The 19,334-nt window shown below is 42.5% G+C and overlaps 1 protein-coding gene across 6 annotated transcripts in view; it reads left to right on the forward strand.

The window, feature by feature from the left end:
• The window catches only part of trip12 (thyroid hormone receptor interactor 12), a 47,999-nt gene that overhangs the window by 6,799 nt on the left and 21,866 nt on the right, over positions 1-19,334 (forward strand). For 5 of the 6 annotated variants that reach the window (XM_080427802.1, XM_080427805.1, XM_080427804.1 and 2 more), the window contains exons 3-19: positions 285-410; positions 1,443-2,242; positions 4,973-5,078; positions 8,579-8,715; positions 9,018-9,101; positions 9,510-9,605; positions 9,966-10,117; positions 10,283-10,318; positions 10,427-10,522; positions 10,630-10,722; positions 11,497-11,658; positions 11,858-11,926; positions 12,048-12,213; positions 12,471-12,588; positions 17,637-17,793; positions 18,431-18,584; positions 19,096-19,324. In XM_080427802.1, coding sequence (XP_080283928.1) covers positions 285-410; positions 1,443-2,242; positions 4,973-5,078; positions 8,579-8,715; positions 9,018-9,101; positions 9,510-9,605; positions 9,966-10,117; positions 10,283-10,318; positions 10,427-10,522; positions 10,630-10,722; positions 11,497-11,658; positions 11,858-11,926; positions 12,048-12,213; positions 12,471-12,588; positions 17,637-17,793; positions 18,431-18,584; positions 19,096-19,324 — 2,781 coding nt within the window. The remainder of the gene's footprint in view (positions 1-284; positions 411-1,442; positions 2,243-4,972; positions 5,079-8,578; positions 8,716-9,017; positions 9,102-9,509; positions 9,606-9,965; positions 10,118-10,282; positions 10,319-10,426; positions 10,523-10,629; positions 10,723-11,496; positions 11,659-11,857; positions 11,927-12,047; positions 12,214-12,470; positions 12,589-17,636; positions 17,794-18,430; positions 18,585-19,095; positions 19,325-19,334) is intronic. The other variant, XM_080427807.1, reaches the window with a different exon arrangement.

Here is a 19,334-nt window from a genome sequence, read left to right on the forward strand (position 1 = left end):
AAAGTCAAATAAAAACCCTAAAGGCGGTTACACACCGGCAAATATGCGAATATACGCAAAATTCAGACTCGTTCCGAATAATTAAAAGACGCTTTTTTCGCTCCGCGAAACTGGTGTGGAAGCTTGCATTGACTTTATAAGGTTTAAAAAAAACAACGTATTATTCGCATGAAAAAAATCGCCCCGGTGTGTAAGGACCTTTAGAAATTGATTAAGTTTCATTATGTGGAGTGATTACGCAAACCCACACATGTTGTTTGGTCTTTTAATTTTCAACCTTACAGGTTGCAGTCAGAGCAGGTAAAACCTAAAGCAAATTCCCCTCCTGAAAGTAGAAGACCTAATTCTAAGGCTCCCAAAGCCACGCCCAGCTCAGCCTCTGGCCAGTCCAGAGGGCACAGCTCAAGAAGGTACCCCTTCTCTCTACTTGGCACTCAGTATGTGTGCGTGTATATGTGGGGTATGCACTGGGTGTTTTTTTCTTCAATAAGTATTATACTAGATAAAATTCATAAGGAACTCTTCTCCATCTGTTTGTACCTTTTTTTAGGGATGGGACGTTTAATGGTTAACCGTGTACACAAAAAAAAATCTATCTGTTAAAAATAATTAACCAAAAATGTAAAAGAACCCATTTTAATCATATTATAAAAATATATTGAATGTAAATAACTCATACAAGACTATTAATAGTATTACATGCTCATTCTGTTTTTAAAGTGACTGTCAGCAGTAATCAGACTGGATTAATTGGTTCTACAAGTGCTTCATTCAATTATGTGATGCACACTTTTTTTTTTTTAACCACAGTGAGGTGCCAATATGTGTCACAAGTAGTGACAGCTGAACCACTCTACCCTTTTCAGAGCCATGCTATTAACTTTATCCATTAATACAATTTATGAATCAAATTTCCAATATTGCTGGCTGCCATGACATCTATATAATGACAGCAAAACGAGGTTCACGTTAAGGGATAAACGAGGCTTTCTATTAATTATACACATAAACATAGATATGTTTTACTAACATTTTTAATGGTTTATCTTTTAAAATGGATACGTTTCCAGAAAGACTAAAGACTTTAACTTTATTTATTTTAAATACTGTTGGTAATGAGACAGTTGGCTTTGTTAGCTGGGATCAAGCACTGACTTCATTTGCGTTACATACAGCACACAGTAGCTTTGTCAACACTGGTGCTGTGCACTGCAAAGTTCATTATTAAATATGATGTCACACTATGGTTTTAACCGCTAACACCCCCAAGAGTACATATTTACCCCCCAAAAATGCCCAAACGCCCATCCCTAGCATCTTTTTGATTTTCCTCTGTAGATCTGAATGAGGTTGAATGAGGCATTGTATATGATGGCTTTTATCATTGAAAGATTGAGCAATGTCCTAAGATGGGCTCTTTTTCCTTTCCCACACTCTGACAGAAGCGGTCTCACTCTTTCCGTGGCTTCATTTGTGCTTCAAGACGACCCAGAGGCTGCAGGGACATCGGAGCAAGAGCGCCCAGGCCACCAGTCAAAGAGCAAAAGTACCCGAGGGCTAAAGCGAAGTTTGGCCTCTGACCACAATAGTACCTATAGCCCAACCCCTTCTAAGAAGTCCAAATCACTCCCACCACTCCCGCCACCCAGCGAACATACAGTTGAGACCAAGAAGGGCCCGGCCAAGTCGAAGAAGAGACCTCAGGCATCAGAGCCACCTGCATCTTCAGGTCGAGGCCAGAGCAAGAAGAGCGGGGCCTCTGGGCCCTCCCCCTCACAGAAACGGAAGAAAGCAGACTCCCTCCCCGCTCTGAGCAGCACTGCTGGGTCCCTCCCCAACCGTACAGAGGGCAGAACTGCAAAACCCACCAAGCTGGCTTCTAAATCGGCCGCCTCAGCCAAAGCTGGGTGTAGCACCGTGACGGACTCCTCTTCTTCAGCCTCCACATCTTCCTCCTCCTCCTCTTCCACAGGCATCAATAACGCCGCCCCACAGGGTGCCCGGGTCAAACAGGGCAAAGACCAGAACAAGGCACGCCGTTCTCGTTCAGCCTCCAGCCCTTCTCCCCGCCGAAGCACCCGTGACAAGGAGCAGGCCAAAGCTGCCGGCTCTTCCAAATTCGAGTGGGCAGCCCGCTTCAACCCCAAAGTCAACCTGCCAAAGCCCAAACTGTCCCTACCTGGATCCTCCAAGACTGAGACCTCTAAGCCTGGGCCTTCAGGATTACAGGCCAAACTAGCAAGTAAGTGACAATTGTTAATTTAGTTGTTTGTAGTTTCAGAAAAAACTGCCAAAGTGTCTTGTAAAATAGGCATATCTTGAAGCAACATGAAAAGATTTGCCACCGTTTGGCCAATGTAGCTATTTCCCATCTCGCTGCCATCCACTTTATATTATTTTCCCTCTCATCCAGTGATGAAAAGCGACAAGATGGAGTTGGTTGAAGGATAGTGTGTGACTGTCATGTGTTTTACATACGCACGCTTGTACATACATACATACATACATGTATATACGTGTACGTACATGAGAGTGTTTGTTTGTGTAAACTTGCCATGTTGATGTTTATGAGTTAAGGAGAGTATTATTACAGGAGGATTCTGCCTAGCATTTAGACGGTCAGAGTGGTGTTGCTGTGGGGATGGGATAGAGGTTACGTCTCTGGGATTAAATGTCACAGGATCTGTGGTCCTAGCAGTGTCACAGCTTTAGTTTCAGAAGCCCTACTGGGACCTGATACGGCTGGTGTTACTGCCTCTCTGAAGGCACAAACACAACACACACAAACACACATTACTGGGAAAAGCCCCGCAGACACTCAGTTGTCATTAGCAGCATGGTGGCTATGTACACATACACAGGGATAAAGCGGAAAACAAACCTCCACGCATGCATGTAGCCTAAGTGATATGACACTTATGTGCACGCATTACAGATAAACACATTTGCTCACCCCTTTCTCATTGCTCACATAGTCAGCCATGTGTGGTGGGGGGTTAGTTATGTGTCTAGCTTACAGAAGAGCTCGCAGGCTTCACCAGGAGCAGAGGGACTGGCTCAGATTTCAGCCTGTGTCAAAAACGGTGGACTAGAACTGGAGGACTTATAAATTCAGCTGAAGGCTGTTCATGGTGGAACAAATGGTCATTGTACAGGTAGCGCAGGCAGACATTTGGGACCGTATATTCATAAGCAGTTCTTGAAACGTGAGTACTGATCATAACATTTATGTGGTCAAGGGACTCTACTGATCCATGCACTGTACTCGCTATCATAGAAGTAGTATGAAAGTGTGCTGAGTGAGTGCTTGATATGTACAAGTTTCATGAGCAATACAGTTGGCATTGAGGAATCCATTCCCTATGCTAGCAGTGCACTAAGGTCTGGCCTGGTCATTGTGTTGTGGGAATTGTGTTATGGGACGGAGCTTGTTGATTGAAGGTCAAATTCAGTTTGTATAGGCTCTTATGGAAAGTAGAGCAATTGCAGGATTGCATACCAAATACCAACTGCTGCAGTTGAATGGTTTGTGTGCATTAATAGACTGCATGGTTCATAAATGCACAGTATGTAAGTGACTCAGTGAGCGTTAGCTGATCAGTTCAACCTTTGGTCAAGCCGCTCTGGCTAGCGAAGGAAAGGGATGGTAACTGAGGCAGGGCAGCGTCCTGTGGGACCTGGCCCCAAATGGTCAGACCCCTCCCTAAGTTGATCTGACTGCCTCGCTGGCTGGTCCACCAGCTGACCCGCAACACATTTCAGGGTGAGGAAAGACATGACATGTAGCCCTGTAGTTTTCTTTAGCCTTTTCTTAGGCTGGCCATTACTGCCCTTTCTTGGCTTTTGTCACACACTCATCCTTTCACCCATGGCTTGCTTCAGTCACTCTCAACAGTGATTATAATGGTGAGTAGTAGTCGTCATGCCGAATGTTTGTATGGTGCTCCTGTGAGAGAAACACGGTGGCAAATTTGTAACCGTGCTGGTACTGTTCATTGAAGGTTAAAGGTCATCCAGCACAACATTGCAATTGTATTTATTTATCTCGTATCCTTTAACCTGTTATTCACTTGTCGTTAAAGTTTTTGCAAGTAGTTTTGTGCTACATTTAGCCGCACAGGTTTCACATGAAGGTTGTCCTGTCATATGGGCATAGTGAAGTTTCTATTAATACTCTGCTGGATGGTGGCACAGGGCTCTAAACAACTCTACAGCTACTGCTGTCTAGACCCATCACTGTTTTGAATGGTGACCCTAGCTGCACCAGTCCTTGCTCTCGCAGCCATGTGGTCTTGTTTTCAATAGTCTTGTTTTCAATAGTCGAAAGAGTGTGTTCGGCTGTTCGCACAGCGCGTTTTCCAATCGCCATCTTTTATTACATTAAAACTATGGGGAGTGAATGCCAAACTCTCAGAAAATGGCCACCCCCTTGAAAGCGCGGAGCTACTTTTTTCGGCAGTTGAGAAAAGATAAAATTAAAAAAGCTCTGTCATGGACTGTTTTTCTTTTGTTGTAGATGTAGTGGGTCATTGTAAAAACAGAATTTGCATTGAGTGACCTGCTCTTTGAGTGTATATACTATATATGTACAAAACAAAAAAAGCTATCGACAGCACTTTTTCCACACAAAACACCGAACACGCCCCAACTGCACTGCAATGATAACAATATATAAGAGGCTCTTTTCTCTTGTTGCAGAGCTTGTCACCTCTTTATGTACCACAGCCAAATGTGCTTGCGCCACCCCAAACATATTTGAGTTTGCCTTTTGTGTTCAATAATTAAACCCAGCCATTCGCCCCGACTTGTGGTTATGGGTGCCTTAGTTTTCTCAAGTAAGTTGACCACAAACCACTGTATTAAGTAGCCTTTATGTATCAATTGAGCTATGCACTGTGGATATTGTGTTTGATGCTTGCCAGTGGTATGTTGTCCATAAGAGATTGTAACTGTGCTGTGTTGTTTCACTTAGGTTTGAGGAAGTCCACTAAGAAGCGCAGCGAGTCTCCTCCAGCAGAGCTCCCCAGTTTTCGGCGGAGCACACGCCAGAAGACCACGGGCTCCTGTGCCAGCACCAGGTACTGGCCATACTGGACTTCAAGTTGTACAAATAAGAGAAGAAATGGCAGTCTTTTGGTAACAAACTATAGAGAGCAGCCCTTAACCACTTAAACCCTCTAGTCTTAGTGAAACGGACCGGAGTTGCAATTTAGTTAGACTTCTTTTTTCCGTCTACACTACAACAAATCTCTTCAATCTACAAGCTCACAGCGCATCGCAATGCATCTGCGTTAAATTTGCTAACGTTTTGCTGGTAGATAAGAATAACTTCCAGCCAGGCATATTTTTCACCTGCCAAAAAAGTTTTGCTTTTTATTATATTGTTGTTAATATTACTACATAATACTCAAATTTGCTATTTTCAATATAAACAATTTAAGGAATATTATCATTGTGGGTGATCTGCAAACTCATGAGGGTGGAAAAGTTTTTAAGGGCATGGCTTGAATATTTACCCGGCAAATGTATAGCAGCGGCCTGTCAGAGTAAAACTGTTAACATTTAATGACATCCAACTGCAATCCAATCTACCGGTAAATGCAACACAACTCAACTAACACTGTCGGCTTCTCTGAAGTGAAAATTGTCCAAATAGGAAAATTCTTTTTTGTAGGACACATTACTGTTGAAATGTTTGTGTTACCATCCAGACTATTATCCTACCGGTATATTAAAATTGCCTTGTGGGTTGACTGGGGGCATCACAAACGTAACGGGCCCATATATGGACACTATTCTGGCAACATTTATAAACCTTGCTGATGTCACTGATGATGTCACACTGTGATATTACAAACTCAAGAAGATTGCCTATGTAGACTATTTGGTGCACAAGTGATTACAAACTCAAGTGATTTTTTATTTTTTTTATTTATCAGGGACAATGCACATTAATCAACATGTCAGTTTTCACATCCACGTTATTGAGCCAGAGTTAGCTAAGTCCCTGAGCAGGCTGTTAAAAAGTGGTGGTATAGCTATCCATACAAAAACAGACATCAATACAAGACAAGTAGACATAGTACAAGAGACAAAACAAATACAGGAAAATATGAGAAAAGACACCAGTGACAAATGGCGCTGATAATTACCCATTAGTTTCGATGCGCCATGAAATTGTGGAGAGGTTGGTTGTAAAACTAATTGCTGACAATGTGAATCGGTGCGAACAATCCAGACTCTTGTAAAAAAAAAAAGAAGCAGTGTATACAAAAGTAGACAGCAGGTTTAGGTCTGTGGTTTGTAACCTAAATGTAGTAATCAATGTCTTAAGCACTCAGCCGAGTGTAATGTGGAAAAAAGGGGAACTTGATGTAAAATATTACAAACGAAATAAGATCTTCCTGGGCAGCCTGCTTTTAGGTCTAGTCTTAAAAGAGGAGTTCACCCAAAAAATGATTTATTTTCTATCAATTGCACACCCCATGAAGCCTTGAATACATGGATTTATTTTAGTTTTTGTCGCATTCCTAAGCCAATAATTTGATGCCCGGGTGTATTTCTGGTAGGAGACACAAATAATCTACTTTGTGTCTCCTACCGGATACATTAGCCGGTAGCAGACAGGAATCAAATTATTAGCTTAGGAATGCGACAAAAACACAAATCCATGGATTCAAGGCTTCATGGGGTGTGCAATTGATAGAAAATAAGTAATTTTTTGGATGAACTACTCCTTTAAGTGTGGAAAACCCTGCACTGAAATTTGACATTACTAGGGGTGTTCTGATCATTCATGATCCCTAGTCTCTACTGTCATGGAAATAACTAAACTTTTGAACAAGCTCATGCCACAGTGAGTAACAAACATGACCTTGATAAATGCAGTAGGCTAATATGATTTATTAATACAACTGTGTTGCTCGCTAGAAAATAGGCTATCTACAAGCGCACAATGAGCCTGATTTTTTAACGTCCCTATTGGTTGCTAAAAGAAACAGACCCTGTTCAGTGGGCTGATATTGTTTAGATGAGTGAGGTTCAGATAAACGAAATTCTACTGAAGTATTTTGATTGTGGTGTTAGTGTTTCCCCATCCATTGTACAGGCATGGCACCAAGCCGAGAGAATTAAAACCAGGCCAAAGGAATTCTTAACAGAATGTTAAAAATAACGCAGGTTCTCCTTTTGATTTACTCCGGGCATCTGAGATGCACCAGAGGACACATTAATGGGCTCACTGGTTAGCAAATGTAATACAGGCTTAGAAAACAGTCTTCATCCATGAAAGTCCAACTTAAGTTACTGTTTACACAACACTGCATTTTACGATCTGTCATCAGTTATGAGTAAAACAAGGAGTAATGTTCCTTTTTCTTATGTCAACTATAAAACAAGGAGTAATGTTCCTTTTTCCCATATTACTGGAACACTGATTTGTGCAAAAAAAATATCCCTAAGGCCCTGGACAATAATAAGTTGACTGTTTATAGCGTTTTGTCATAAAATATTGAACACAATATTTTGAGCACCTCAGAAAATGTGTAGCTCCAACGGTTTAGAAGATGGAGCTATGTTGGAAGTAGCACACAGGGTGTGGTCATTTTTAAAGGGGCGTGGTCATTTTTGGGTGTTTCGTCCCGGATAGAGAATTTCACACAGTTCCTAAGGTGTTCCTTGGGGTCATATTAGCCAAAAACAGAGATATTCTCTCCTAAATTAAGTGCATACATATAGCCAGGTCCTCTACTATGTCAACTATTGGTAATAATTCTTAAGTTATAATGACTATAGGTAATAAAAAATGTTTTAATTCTATCACATGACATAAATGTAATAGCATCACATGCCATTTTGTTTAACATCACATGCAGTCTGCAAACCTGTAATGCAAGTTAGGGGTGCCTGATGGCTCAGCCAGTTAGTTAAGACCATTATGCTCCTAGTGAGCATGAGGAGTGAGGACCCTGGTCAGAATCCAGCCCCCGTCTTGTCTTGCATGTCTCTCATCCGTCTACCTTTGGTTTCCTGTTTGTCTACACATGAAATAAAGCATAAAAACTATAAAAAACGAAAACATATTGAAAGGCAATGGGAGACGGGATATCTTTCTTCCAATACACACAAGATGGATGTTTGCAGCAACAGACAGGATGGGTAGCCCCAACCAATAAAAATGTTATCCACACACTCCAGCTCACCTTCTTGGGATCAATTCACTAGGTCTGAGCAGTAGCCTAATATACATTAGACAGCGTGCTCTCTGTTATATACATCTTTCTCTGCTTTTGGTGTTCGGCATAGGAGGATGACATTTTATCGTATAAAAGTGCATGCATTTTGGTGTGGTGTTTGAGGCTTTTTAGGAAAAGTGCTGCATAGCACTTATACATGCCTGTAGGAAATGCATAATTTTACCCAGATGACACCTCTGCTAGCCATCCTTGGTGCCAAAACAAATTGAGCCTGAACAGAAACATGACTGTATATTTGTCTACAATGGCTGACTTGTATAGTGCTTTCTACTTTGATATGCTGTTACTCATCACCACAACCTGTTCTGCTGTCCTTTCTTCAGTCGGCGGGGCTCAGGCCTGGGCAAGCGCGGGGCAGCCGACGCTCGCCGACAGGAGAAAATGGCCGACTCTGATAACAACCAGGACGGGGCCAACTCGTCGGCCGCGCGCACTGACGAGGCACCACAAGGGGCTTCAGGTGCGTAACAGCTTTTCACTCCATAACAAACTTGAACCTGGCCCTTGCCCAGTCTGCAGTTAAAACATTTGACTATGAAGTATTTGCTGCATTTGTTTTGCATAAACAGCAAAGGACTGCTGCAATAGAGCCATGTCCACACATAAGAAATTAGGTCATCAGCTTGGAAGACCCTGCTATTTCCTAAGTAGCCATGAACAATCTCTGGATGATGACTGTTGTTACTTCAGTCACAGATTAGTCTTGGTTTAGATTAACACTTAATACTTGTGCCATCCTTTTTTCTATTTTTTTATATCCAGCTTCTAGCTCAGTTGCTGGAGCCGTAGGCATGACCACCTCTGGAGAGAGTGAGTCTGATGACTCTGAAATGGGCAGGCTGCAAGGTAAGTAGATGGGGATACTTTAATGTTTTATTTAGGTTTTGTGCATGAATTCAATATTAATTAACCCTTATCGCCACTAGTGCAAAATGCTGGGTGAATATGTCCCCTCCATTTTTTTAAGTCTATTTTGTGATCCACGTACGCATCTTTCAGGACCTGTCCGAAGTTATGTGGCTACATCACGCATCAACACCACAGACAGTGTGTCCATCCATTTAGATAACAAGCTATCGTATGCTACCATGGATAACGTAACAGTGTGTAGTCCTTTCTCCACAAATGCCATTTACGCTCTCTAGTGTGCCTCTTAAAATTGTTCCCCATCCTGATGGAAATGCCTGTGGTGTATCTGTTCGTGTATGAGCATGCAGTGTATTTAAGTTATTTATTTTTTTGGGTCATGTCTAGCTCTGTTGGAGGCCAGGGGTCTCCCACCACATCTCTTTGGGCCCCTTGGGCCTCGCATGTCACAGCTGTTCCACAGGACCATAGGAAGTGGAGCCAGTGAGTACTACCTCCTCAACTTTAAAGTTGTCGTGTTTAGAGCACACCAGTGTTCAAATAAAATATGTACTTTTTTATTCTCATTTACGCTTGAAACTATTGATTATCTTAGCAATTATTCGCTTGATTACTTTTTTCAAATTTATACTTTTCGCACAATGTTAAAAAGAAATTGCAAAAAAAATGATAATAGCAGATCTACAATCTCACAACGAATTGAATTGTGACTCTTTGTAAACTTGTAGATTGACTACTGTCACAGTTCCATTTTTGGAAAATCGATTAAATGAATAAATTGAAAGTGCTGCACCCCTGGCCTATTCTCATCATGGTTCTCTCGGGTTCCCCCTTTCTTCCCAGGCTCCAAAGCTCAGCAGCTGCTGCAAGGCCTGCAGGCCACAGGCGATGAGTCCCAGCAGCTCCAGGCTGCCATTGAGATGTGTCAATTGTTGGTGATGGGCAATGAGGAGACACTGGGAGGATTCCCTGTCAAGAGTGTGGTGCCCGCATTGGTGAGCATTCTGGCTTATAGATTTACACATAGATTTACACCTGGTCTATCAAGTCTATGTTCAACTCTGGATGTTTTGCTTGTGTTAAAATGCTAACATTGACAACCTTATGTTGCTCTAATCATTCCATGATTTCATCATTTTAACGCCCACTTTCCTTCACAGATCACGTTGTTACAAATGGAGCATAACTTTGATATTGTGAGTATTATATGTGCCCTTTATTTTATTTGTAGAAGCTTTTCTTTTCATATTTATTTTGTGTCGTCACTGTATTTTTTTATGATGTACCTTGTTTTACGCATACAGATGAACCATGCCTCCCGCGCTCTCACATACATGATGGAGGCACTGCCTCGATCCTCTGCCGTGGTGGTCGATGCCATTCCTGTCTTCCTGGAAAAGGTGAGACATCCACCTCTCCACTGCTCAGGCCTTTCATGTCTTGTTTATTTGCAATGGTAGCCCTTAGATATGCTAATGCTCTTTCCCACTTTTATTTTATTTTACAGCTTCAGGTGATCCAGTTCATCGACGTAGCAGAGCAGGCACTAACTGCCTTGGAAATGTTGTCAAGGCGACACAGTAAAGCCATCCTGCAGGCTGTAAGTGTTAATCTCACTATTCCCTGTTTATCTTGTTAACACCTGTATCTCCCTGCACCCCCATTGAATTTGTTTTGTCTAAGGCCTAGCCAGTATCTGAAGCCCTTTTGTACCACTCCACCCCTAAAGAGATCAGTCCTTGGCATAGATCTAATGCTAATTGCGTCTTTCCATATGTAGTATCAGCTTGCCTTTACTCAGCTCTGCTCAGCCTATCAAAGCATTTCCCTCGTACACGGACCCCGTGTAGTACCCCCTCCCCCTGGAGTTGCTCATCCTTTAGCGACATCCCCATGACAACTACCCTCTGTGCTCAGTCTACTCTGTAATCCATAATAGTGCTAAGCTAACGCCAAGTGGACACTTTTTGGCAAAAAAAAATCCTTGCTGTAACTCCACATTGGTTCATTTCTCGTTTGGGACATCGAGTTAAAATGTGTCTTAATCGTAGAAGAGTGCAAGGAAAAGAGACACTCCCAGAGGCTCGAGAAGATACAAAATACAAATGTAAATAAAACGATAAAGGGTGGCCGTAACAACAAAAACATAACTCAAGCTTCTACGGATAGAGTTGTAGTTCCGAAACTCTTAAAGTCTGCTGCTTTATTTGAAATCCAGACCCCAATATAAGTATAATCTCGATAGACTGACCTCTTCTACTATTGAACTGTCTCGCAATATACCCTTTTGTCCCCTGGACTAGCATTCATTTTTAAACCACTTGATGAAGTCATTATGCACTTTTCTCTCCATGTTTATATTGCTTCTGTTTAGGGTGGGCTTGCAGACTGTCTGTTGTACCTAGAGTTCTTCAGCATCAATGCCCAGAGGAATGCCTTGGCCATTGCAGCCAACTGCTGCCAGAGCATCACCCCAGACGAGTTCCACTTTGTTGCTGACTCTCTGCCACTGTTGACTCAGAGACTCACACACCAGGTGCCCAATCAACCCTGTCAACAACCAGTGAACTATAACCCAAATTGAGTTACCAAGTTACATAGTGCCAAATGTGTTGAATTATTTTCATAAGATTTAGCAAGGCCTGGAAAACTATGTAATGTCTAACCAGTACATCTTTAAGTGTCTCTTACAGTCTAGATTTATTCATTTGTGTACTCATTTAACCCCTCTCCAGGATAAGAAATCCGTCGAAAGCACTTGTCTCTGTTTCGCCAGACTGGTGGACAACTTTCAGCATGAGGAGGTATGTTTATGTGCCTCTATTATTGAGGCCTCTTCCATGTTTGCATTGAGTGTTTTGCGTTCTGACCTTGCCACCACACTAATGAGCCTATGTGTCAATGTGTGTGTGTTTGACCCAACAGAACCTGCTGCAGCAGGTGGCCTCACGGGACTTACTGACCAACATTCAGCAGCTGCTGGTGGTGACTCCCCCTGTGCTCAGCTCGGGGATGTTCATCATGGTGGTGCGCATGTTCTCCCTCATGTGCTCCAACTGCCCCTGCCTGGCTGTGCAGCTCATGAAACAAAGTGAGTCACTTCACTGTCATGCCTGAAGACCCATGTTCATATACTGTATGAGCGCACACGTTCTCAGCGTCCAACACATTGCACGTGTCAACTCTTGATTGCCTGTGGATAAATTGTTCACACTAGAGTAAAGTCTCAAAGAACAGTTTATTTAGTTTTAGTAATTTCAGATGTCAACCATGTTGTTATTTGCAAGTAGGTTCCAGTAGATCATGTGTAAAGAGTACAACTTAACAAGACTTTCTCATCTTGTGCAGACATAGCCGAGACTCTGCGCTTTCTCCTCTGTGGTGCATCAAATGGAAGCTGCCAGGAGCAGATTGACCTGGTTCCCCGGAGCCCTCAGGAGCTCTATGAACTTACCTCCCTCATTTGGTAAAGTCCCTCTTGCCCCTTTATTACTTCCTCTTACTTACTTACCTCCTCATATGTAAATATCTTCAATTAAAATCTGAAGCAATTTGTTCTGACCACAATTTTCTACTTTTATTTAAAATGTCTGAATTAATGAATTTGTGGCATAATTGACATAAAGAGCTTTTTAGGAAAACCCTGCCCAGAACCACTGAGCTATACTATACTTTGGGCTGTGTAGTTACCGTGGCATGTTGTAACTAGTCCAACTTGCGAGATATCTTGCTCCGTTGCCTAGTTGATTAGAAATTAATAATTTAGAAACGGCTCCTCATTGACTTCCATTGTTAGGTGAAACTGCTCTTTTAGCACATAAACAAATGCAAACAAAGCTGATTCTGAATATAAAACATCAGAAAATCCAGTACAAAATTAGTTTTTAATAGAAATATCAACTTTATTTAGATTTTGCCATTTTCTGTGGAGAGGGAAGTAGACCCGGACTGGATCTGTGGATCCAGATCTTTAAATAGTAAAATCAACAGGAAGTTTAGATATGAAACGCCAGAAATGCCATACTGTGTTTTGTGATATTGTATATTGTCAGAATCAGCTTTGTTTGCTTCTGTTTATGTGCTAAAAGAGTGACTGATATAGTCCATGGGCCAGATCAGACGTCAGGGACACGTAAGGTGGCAAAATCTCTTTGGCACCAATTTGTTTGTAGGGTCCATAGTAATTTCTCACTTGAACTGAGTCAATGGGTACCTAGACATGAAAATCACAGAGGTGCTCATCCGCCATAGTGCCACGAATGGCGCAGTGGCCTATGATGAAAATCCAACTTTTTTTGTTTCTGAGTGTATATATACACATGCAATACATCCATGTTGACTAATTGTGGGGTGGGGAATTCATTTCTGTTACGACCACTTTGGGTGATGTTGACCTTGAAAGGTCAAGGTCATCTTGCTATTCCAAAGACCTTGGCCATAACTTGGCCATTGTTAGGACTAAAAACAGGTGTTATAAGACTAATTCAACTAATTCTGACATTTATAATTCCTTTCTGATATTGTTTTGACCATTAAGGAGCATCTTGTCATTGAAATATCTAAGTCAATGCAATTTTTCAATTACTCAATAATTGTCGTCTTTCATTGTATTTTTTTTCAATAATGATTTGTCTTATTTATAACAAAAGACAATTTTAAATATCCTCCTTTAACTTGTATTTTAATTTAGTGTTGAAATGAGCAAATAAGAGTGATATAGACCTACAAAATGATATACAAATAAAATCGTAATTCAAAATCAAATAACGAATTCCTCTCAAAGAACTGGATACTTGCATACTGTGAGCAGACTTGGTGGTAAGGCCTTCAGACACTTTGATGGCAGGAGTGTACCAAAGTGCTCCTCCCAGCCATGTTCCATTGGTGCTCGTCTTGCCTCGGGTTCCTTGGCTGTCGCAACGGGTCGCAAGCCTTATGCACCAGAAAGGCACCTTGGATGTGGCCTCTGATCACACTACTTGTGGGAGGGAGAGCATCCATTCCAGCACTGGCATAGTTTTCTACCCTGAGGTCATCAAATGTCTTGCTGTTGTACTTGAACTGGACCCTGCCCAGACACGCACCAAGTACTTCTGTCAACGCTGTGTCTTGTTCGGTCAAGGTGTCTGCCTCTCCAAAGATTGTCAGATATTGCACTGGGTCAAAAGCCATAGCTGCATATTTGGTCCCCACCTTACTCATGCAGTCATCTCCAGTCAGGGTATGTGCCTTGATCACTGTCTTGGCTAGTGGTGCTCCAAGCTGAGAGACAGCTTGATGCAGTGGGAGGATGCGCCGCTTCTCACCAGTGCCATACTGCTGCCAGATCTCCTTCATCCTCAGTGCTTGGAAGTACGTATATGGGGTGTAGTATAGCAGTAATGTGAAGGTGTGTGTGTCATTGGAGACTATGACAACTCTCTTGCACTGTTTCACATGAACAGCCCTCTCCACATGCACCACCATGGGGCGGCAGTGGCTCAGGGGTAGAGTGGCCGGGTAGAGTGAACTGGAAACTGGGAAACCGTTCCCAGTTCGATCCCGGGCTCCCCCAGAGTTATTGTCGAAGTGTCCTTGAGCAAGACATTGTACCCCTAATTGCTCTTGATGAGCAGGTTGGTGCCTTGCATGGTTTCCTCCGCCGTGTGTGAATGGGTGAATGTAATGTACAATCTATGTAAAGCGCTTTGGATAAAAACGTTATATAAATGCACCTTTTATCATAAATACTGAAGAATTGATATTGGTATGACAGTTATGATGATGATGATCATCGCCGCGCCTCCGACCAAGTGGAGCTTACTATGTAACCGTGCTCGGGGGGGGGGGGTGTGTGTGTGTGTGTGTGTGTGTGTGTGTCTGTGGCTCTGTGTGCATGCACTGTGTGCATGCACCCCAGAGGGAGCCAGAGTGCAGGAATTTAGACAATGCTCTGATTAAAATGCACAACAGCCTGCAAAACACACACACACACAGTCAATGTTCTCTCCCCATCACGGTGAAATAACACGGATTACAAGTCCGTAAATACACAATATTTTCGAGCTGCGTTCGCTTCCAGCGTTCGCGCGTCTTACTTGTTAAAGTACCTCAAGCCTACTCCATAAACCGACTCTGTCACGGACCCTGCAATCTGGGAACCCATCGCCAAATGAAAAGGAAAAACAGCGCCCTCTGCTGTTTTTGACTATCTCACTTGGCTCTTGGAGGAAGTCGACATAGCACCCGTGCGCAGGGAAACCGGGGTTTTGGTCTGCCTTCAGCCTTTCACTTCCGGTGGTGTCCGGTGGTTCCCACTAACAATATTTCTACACGGAACACTAACACCACTTCTCCCAGAGAACATGGATCGTTTTGGTTATAAGCCCACTTGTTTCTATGATGAAAGAGCAAGTTAAAATGTGAATATCATTCCGTGGTTTTGTCTGCTCCGAGGACGCTATTGTTAAATGAGTTTTGGTTTGTTTCTAGTAGGGAAGGATCGGCGGACACGTAAATCCCGCCCACTACATTTGATTGGGTAAAGCGCGGCCTGCTTCCTGATCTGAAGGCACGCCCACTTGTAGGCCAGTGCGTACGCGATATGACGAACCCCCCCGACAGATTCAAACACAGAGCAGAATCTGTTCTTGAGAGATTACGGACCCTGTGGTCCACAGACTTGGACCTCCTCTCTGTCCCCAAGGCAAACAAGCGAACCTTGTTCTGAACCTTGTTCTGAACCTTGTTCTGAACCTTGTTCTGAACCTTGTTCTGAAGGCTCTGTCGGGGACAGAGCCTTCAGTGTGGCAGCCCCCACCCTGTGGAACTCTCTCCCAATAGGGATTGGCCATGCTCATGCAACACTGGACTCTTTTAAGGCGGTCTTGAAAAGACACCTATTCTCTCAGTCTTATGGCATATAGTTGTTTGTTGTTTTGTTTGTTAGTTTGTCTGTTGGTGGTTCATTGTTTTGAAAGGCACTATAAATTCAAGCTATTATTATTATTATTATTATTATTAAAGTGAATGAAAGAATTCTTTTTTTCCCCTCTGTATGACATGTTCTGTTAAAAGAAAGTGGCACGCTTTCTTCATTATTTGAATATATGGTTGGTGTCTTTGAAGACTGATAACTGCGACTAAGCTACCACTTGGGAAAGGCTATCGTGATCAAATATCATCTAGGGATATAGACCTATTCAAAATACAAAACTAGAATTAGCTAATGTTGCACTTGAGTGACCCCGATTAGTGAAAATGCTGTTCAAATCGTATCACAACGTGAAGTGTTGTGAGCTTGTAGACATGCCATTTGCTGAATGTTTGCCCCAGAATAGGTATGCTAGGGTTCATGTGGTTAAATAAGTGAATGAAAGAGATTGAATAATGTTTTTTTCCCTCAGTATAACATGTTTTATTCAAAAAAGGATCTATGGTTGGTGTCATTGAAGGCTGATAACTAGGACTAAGCTACTACTTGGGAAGGGCTATCATGTTGAAATATTATCTAGGGATATAGACCTTTTCAAAATACCAAACTAGAATTTGCCACCGAGTGTCCCTGATTAGTGAAAATTCTGGCCTGGGCCCATGGACTTCATCGTACAATGGAAGTCAATGAGGAGCAATTTTGAGTCAACTGCGCAATGGAGCGATATATCTCGGCAATTGAACTAGTAACATCATGACAAGGTAACTACAGAACCGAAACCTCTACCAAAGTGTCCTATTGCTTTAATTGATTCTGGGTGGAAGACGGAGTACAGCAACTTGCAATGGGTCTGGTGTTCAAAACGGAGGAACGGTGCCCATGTACCATCAAACAACCTTAAGAGTGAGAGAAGCCCATGGGCACAACACCAGGGGGAGCTCCTTGGACCTTGTTCCCCTAAATTCGGCACGAACATGGGGAAAAACACATTATACTATACTGCCACCAGAATGTGGAATGCCCTACCGAACCGATAAATGTATACTACTAGCTTGCCCTCAGAGATCCAAATAACGCACTCCCGCTCACAGGAGGAGCCCTGTGTGAGTGGCATCCTCTGCTTCCCCCTGCCCAACCCCACTTATTTCTGTAATCTATTATTGCCTCTTGTTGCCCCCCTCCCCCCTGGGCTTTTTGTGTTATCCTTTTTAGCATAGATTTTCTTTAGTTTTTACTATACTGCCTACTATACTGTTTTCAAACTAATAAAGTATTAAATCAGTCAGGTGCTAATGCCAGGCTGTATCCATTAACCCTTTAAGACCTGAGGCGATTCTTAAAAAAAATCTAAATCCTAACAGTTTTTCGAAAAAAATCGAAAACATTTTATTTCAAGATTTTTCAAAAATAGCAGATCTACAAGCTCATAGCGCGGCACTCGGTGCCGCGCTATGAGCTTGTATATCTGCTATTTTTGAATAGCCAAAGACACCTAAAGTGACACAGATGCGTTCCAGGTATCAATGGGTTAAGCTGATTCTCTGTAGATAAAGATTTTGTCATAGAATGACCCTAATTGTAATTTGTTGTTGTACCCACAGTGAGCTGATGCCCTGTCTGCCCAGAGAGGGCATTTTCGCAGTGGATCTCATGCTGAAAAAAGGCAGTGCCCAGACCACAGAAGGAGCTATCTGGCAGTGGAGGGATGACCGGGGGTTATGGCACCCTTATAACCGCATTGATAGCCGGATCATTGAGGTAGCAATACACATGTGTAAATGCGTCAACCACATTTTTCTACATGAATAAGTTTGGGCCAAATGTTCATATGTATTTTATTTAAGTGTTTCTAAACACATTTTAAGCTAAAATGGAGACTTGTTTTAATGGTGATCACTTCTGTTGGTGAATGAAATCTCTACGCTTTCATCTGTTTATGAACTAATTTATATTTCTGTTAATGAGGTTAGATAAGTTCGATTACTTGGAGGTTAGTTTTTGTTGCAATTGTGAGCTTTGATTAGTTGGATTATTTGGAGTTTGTTTTTGTTGCAATACATTTAATGTATTTGCTCTGCTGTGTTTGCACTTTGCATGCAGTCTGATGCATTGTGATAAATTTAAATATGTATTGTCTGAACATGTGTATTTATTTTATTGTTGCACTTGACTATCTAGCATGGTCTAAATTGGCACTGGACGCTTGCAAATGTAGGCTGCTATTTTGTCATAAAGAGAGACGCACACGTATATGGCTCAAGGCTGGTCTGCATCAGTTCAATTGTCAGGAGGGGTGAATCAGACCCAAAATCTGCCCACGTGTCTCATAGTGTAGAGCAGCCTCATTTGTGCACTACACTGACATGTGGTATTGTGTAATTATCTGTCCCTGCAGACAGCCCACCAGAATGGGGAGGACGAGATCAGCTTGTCTACCCTGGGCCGCGTCTACACCATTGACTTCAACTCTATGCAGCAGATCAATGAGGACACAGGCACAGCACGTGGCATCCAGAGGAAACCCAATCCTCTCGCCAACCCCAACACAGGTAAGACTGACCCTCTACAACTGAGCATAATGTCTCAGTAGTCTTTTACCATTTTATCTGTTGCCTTGGTATGAAAACCAGAGTTTGATATCTAAAATGTGTGATATTGGTAGTAATATTCCTACCTACTGTATGCCTAATTGATTTTTCTATAAATTGTCAGGATTTTCAAACTACATCTCTACCACTATGGCAATTATTTCTTAGTGTGAGGTATACCACATTACTAGCTAAGAAGTTACTTAGCGATTGCTCATGTATTTCTAACATATCACATTGTGTTAATGTGCTTGAGAAGGCAGTTCTCCACTCGGCATGCATTGTACCCCTCAACACTTGGATTCTTTACTACCCTGAAACAATAAGAAACCAGGCATGCAGAGATGTGCAGTCATACTTAACACCTGAACATAAAATGAGTTTGAATGCTGCCATAATATCTGCCTTTTTGCTGTCCTTTCACATTAAAAGTCTGAATGTGTCTTGACAACTGTCGTTGCTGTGTGTCCAGGGGGTCACCAGGAAGTACGGCGGGAAGACGCACGGGCCCAGCTAATGAAGGATGATCCTGAGCTGGCGAAGTGCTTCATCAAGACCCTGTTTGGGGTCCTGTATGAGGTGTACAGCTCCTCAGCCGGGCCTGCTGTCAGACACAAGTGCCTTAGAGCCATACTCAGGATTATCTTCTTTGCTGACGCTGAGCTGCTGAAGGATGTGCTGAGGAACCATGCTGTGTCCAGGTGAGATGTC

Source organism: Gymnoscopelus braueri (assembly GCF_963280865.1).
Source record: "Gymnoscopelus braueri genome assembly, chromosome: 5".
Lineage (NCBI taxonomy): Eukaryota > Metazoa > Chordata > Actinopteri > Myctophiformes > Myctophidae > Gymnoscopelus > Gymnoscopelus braueri.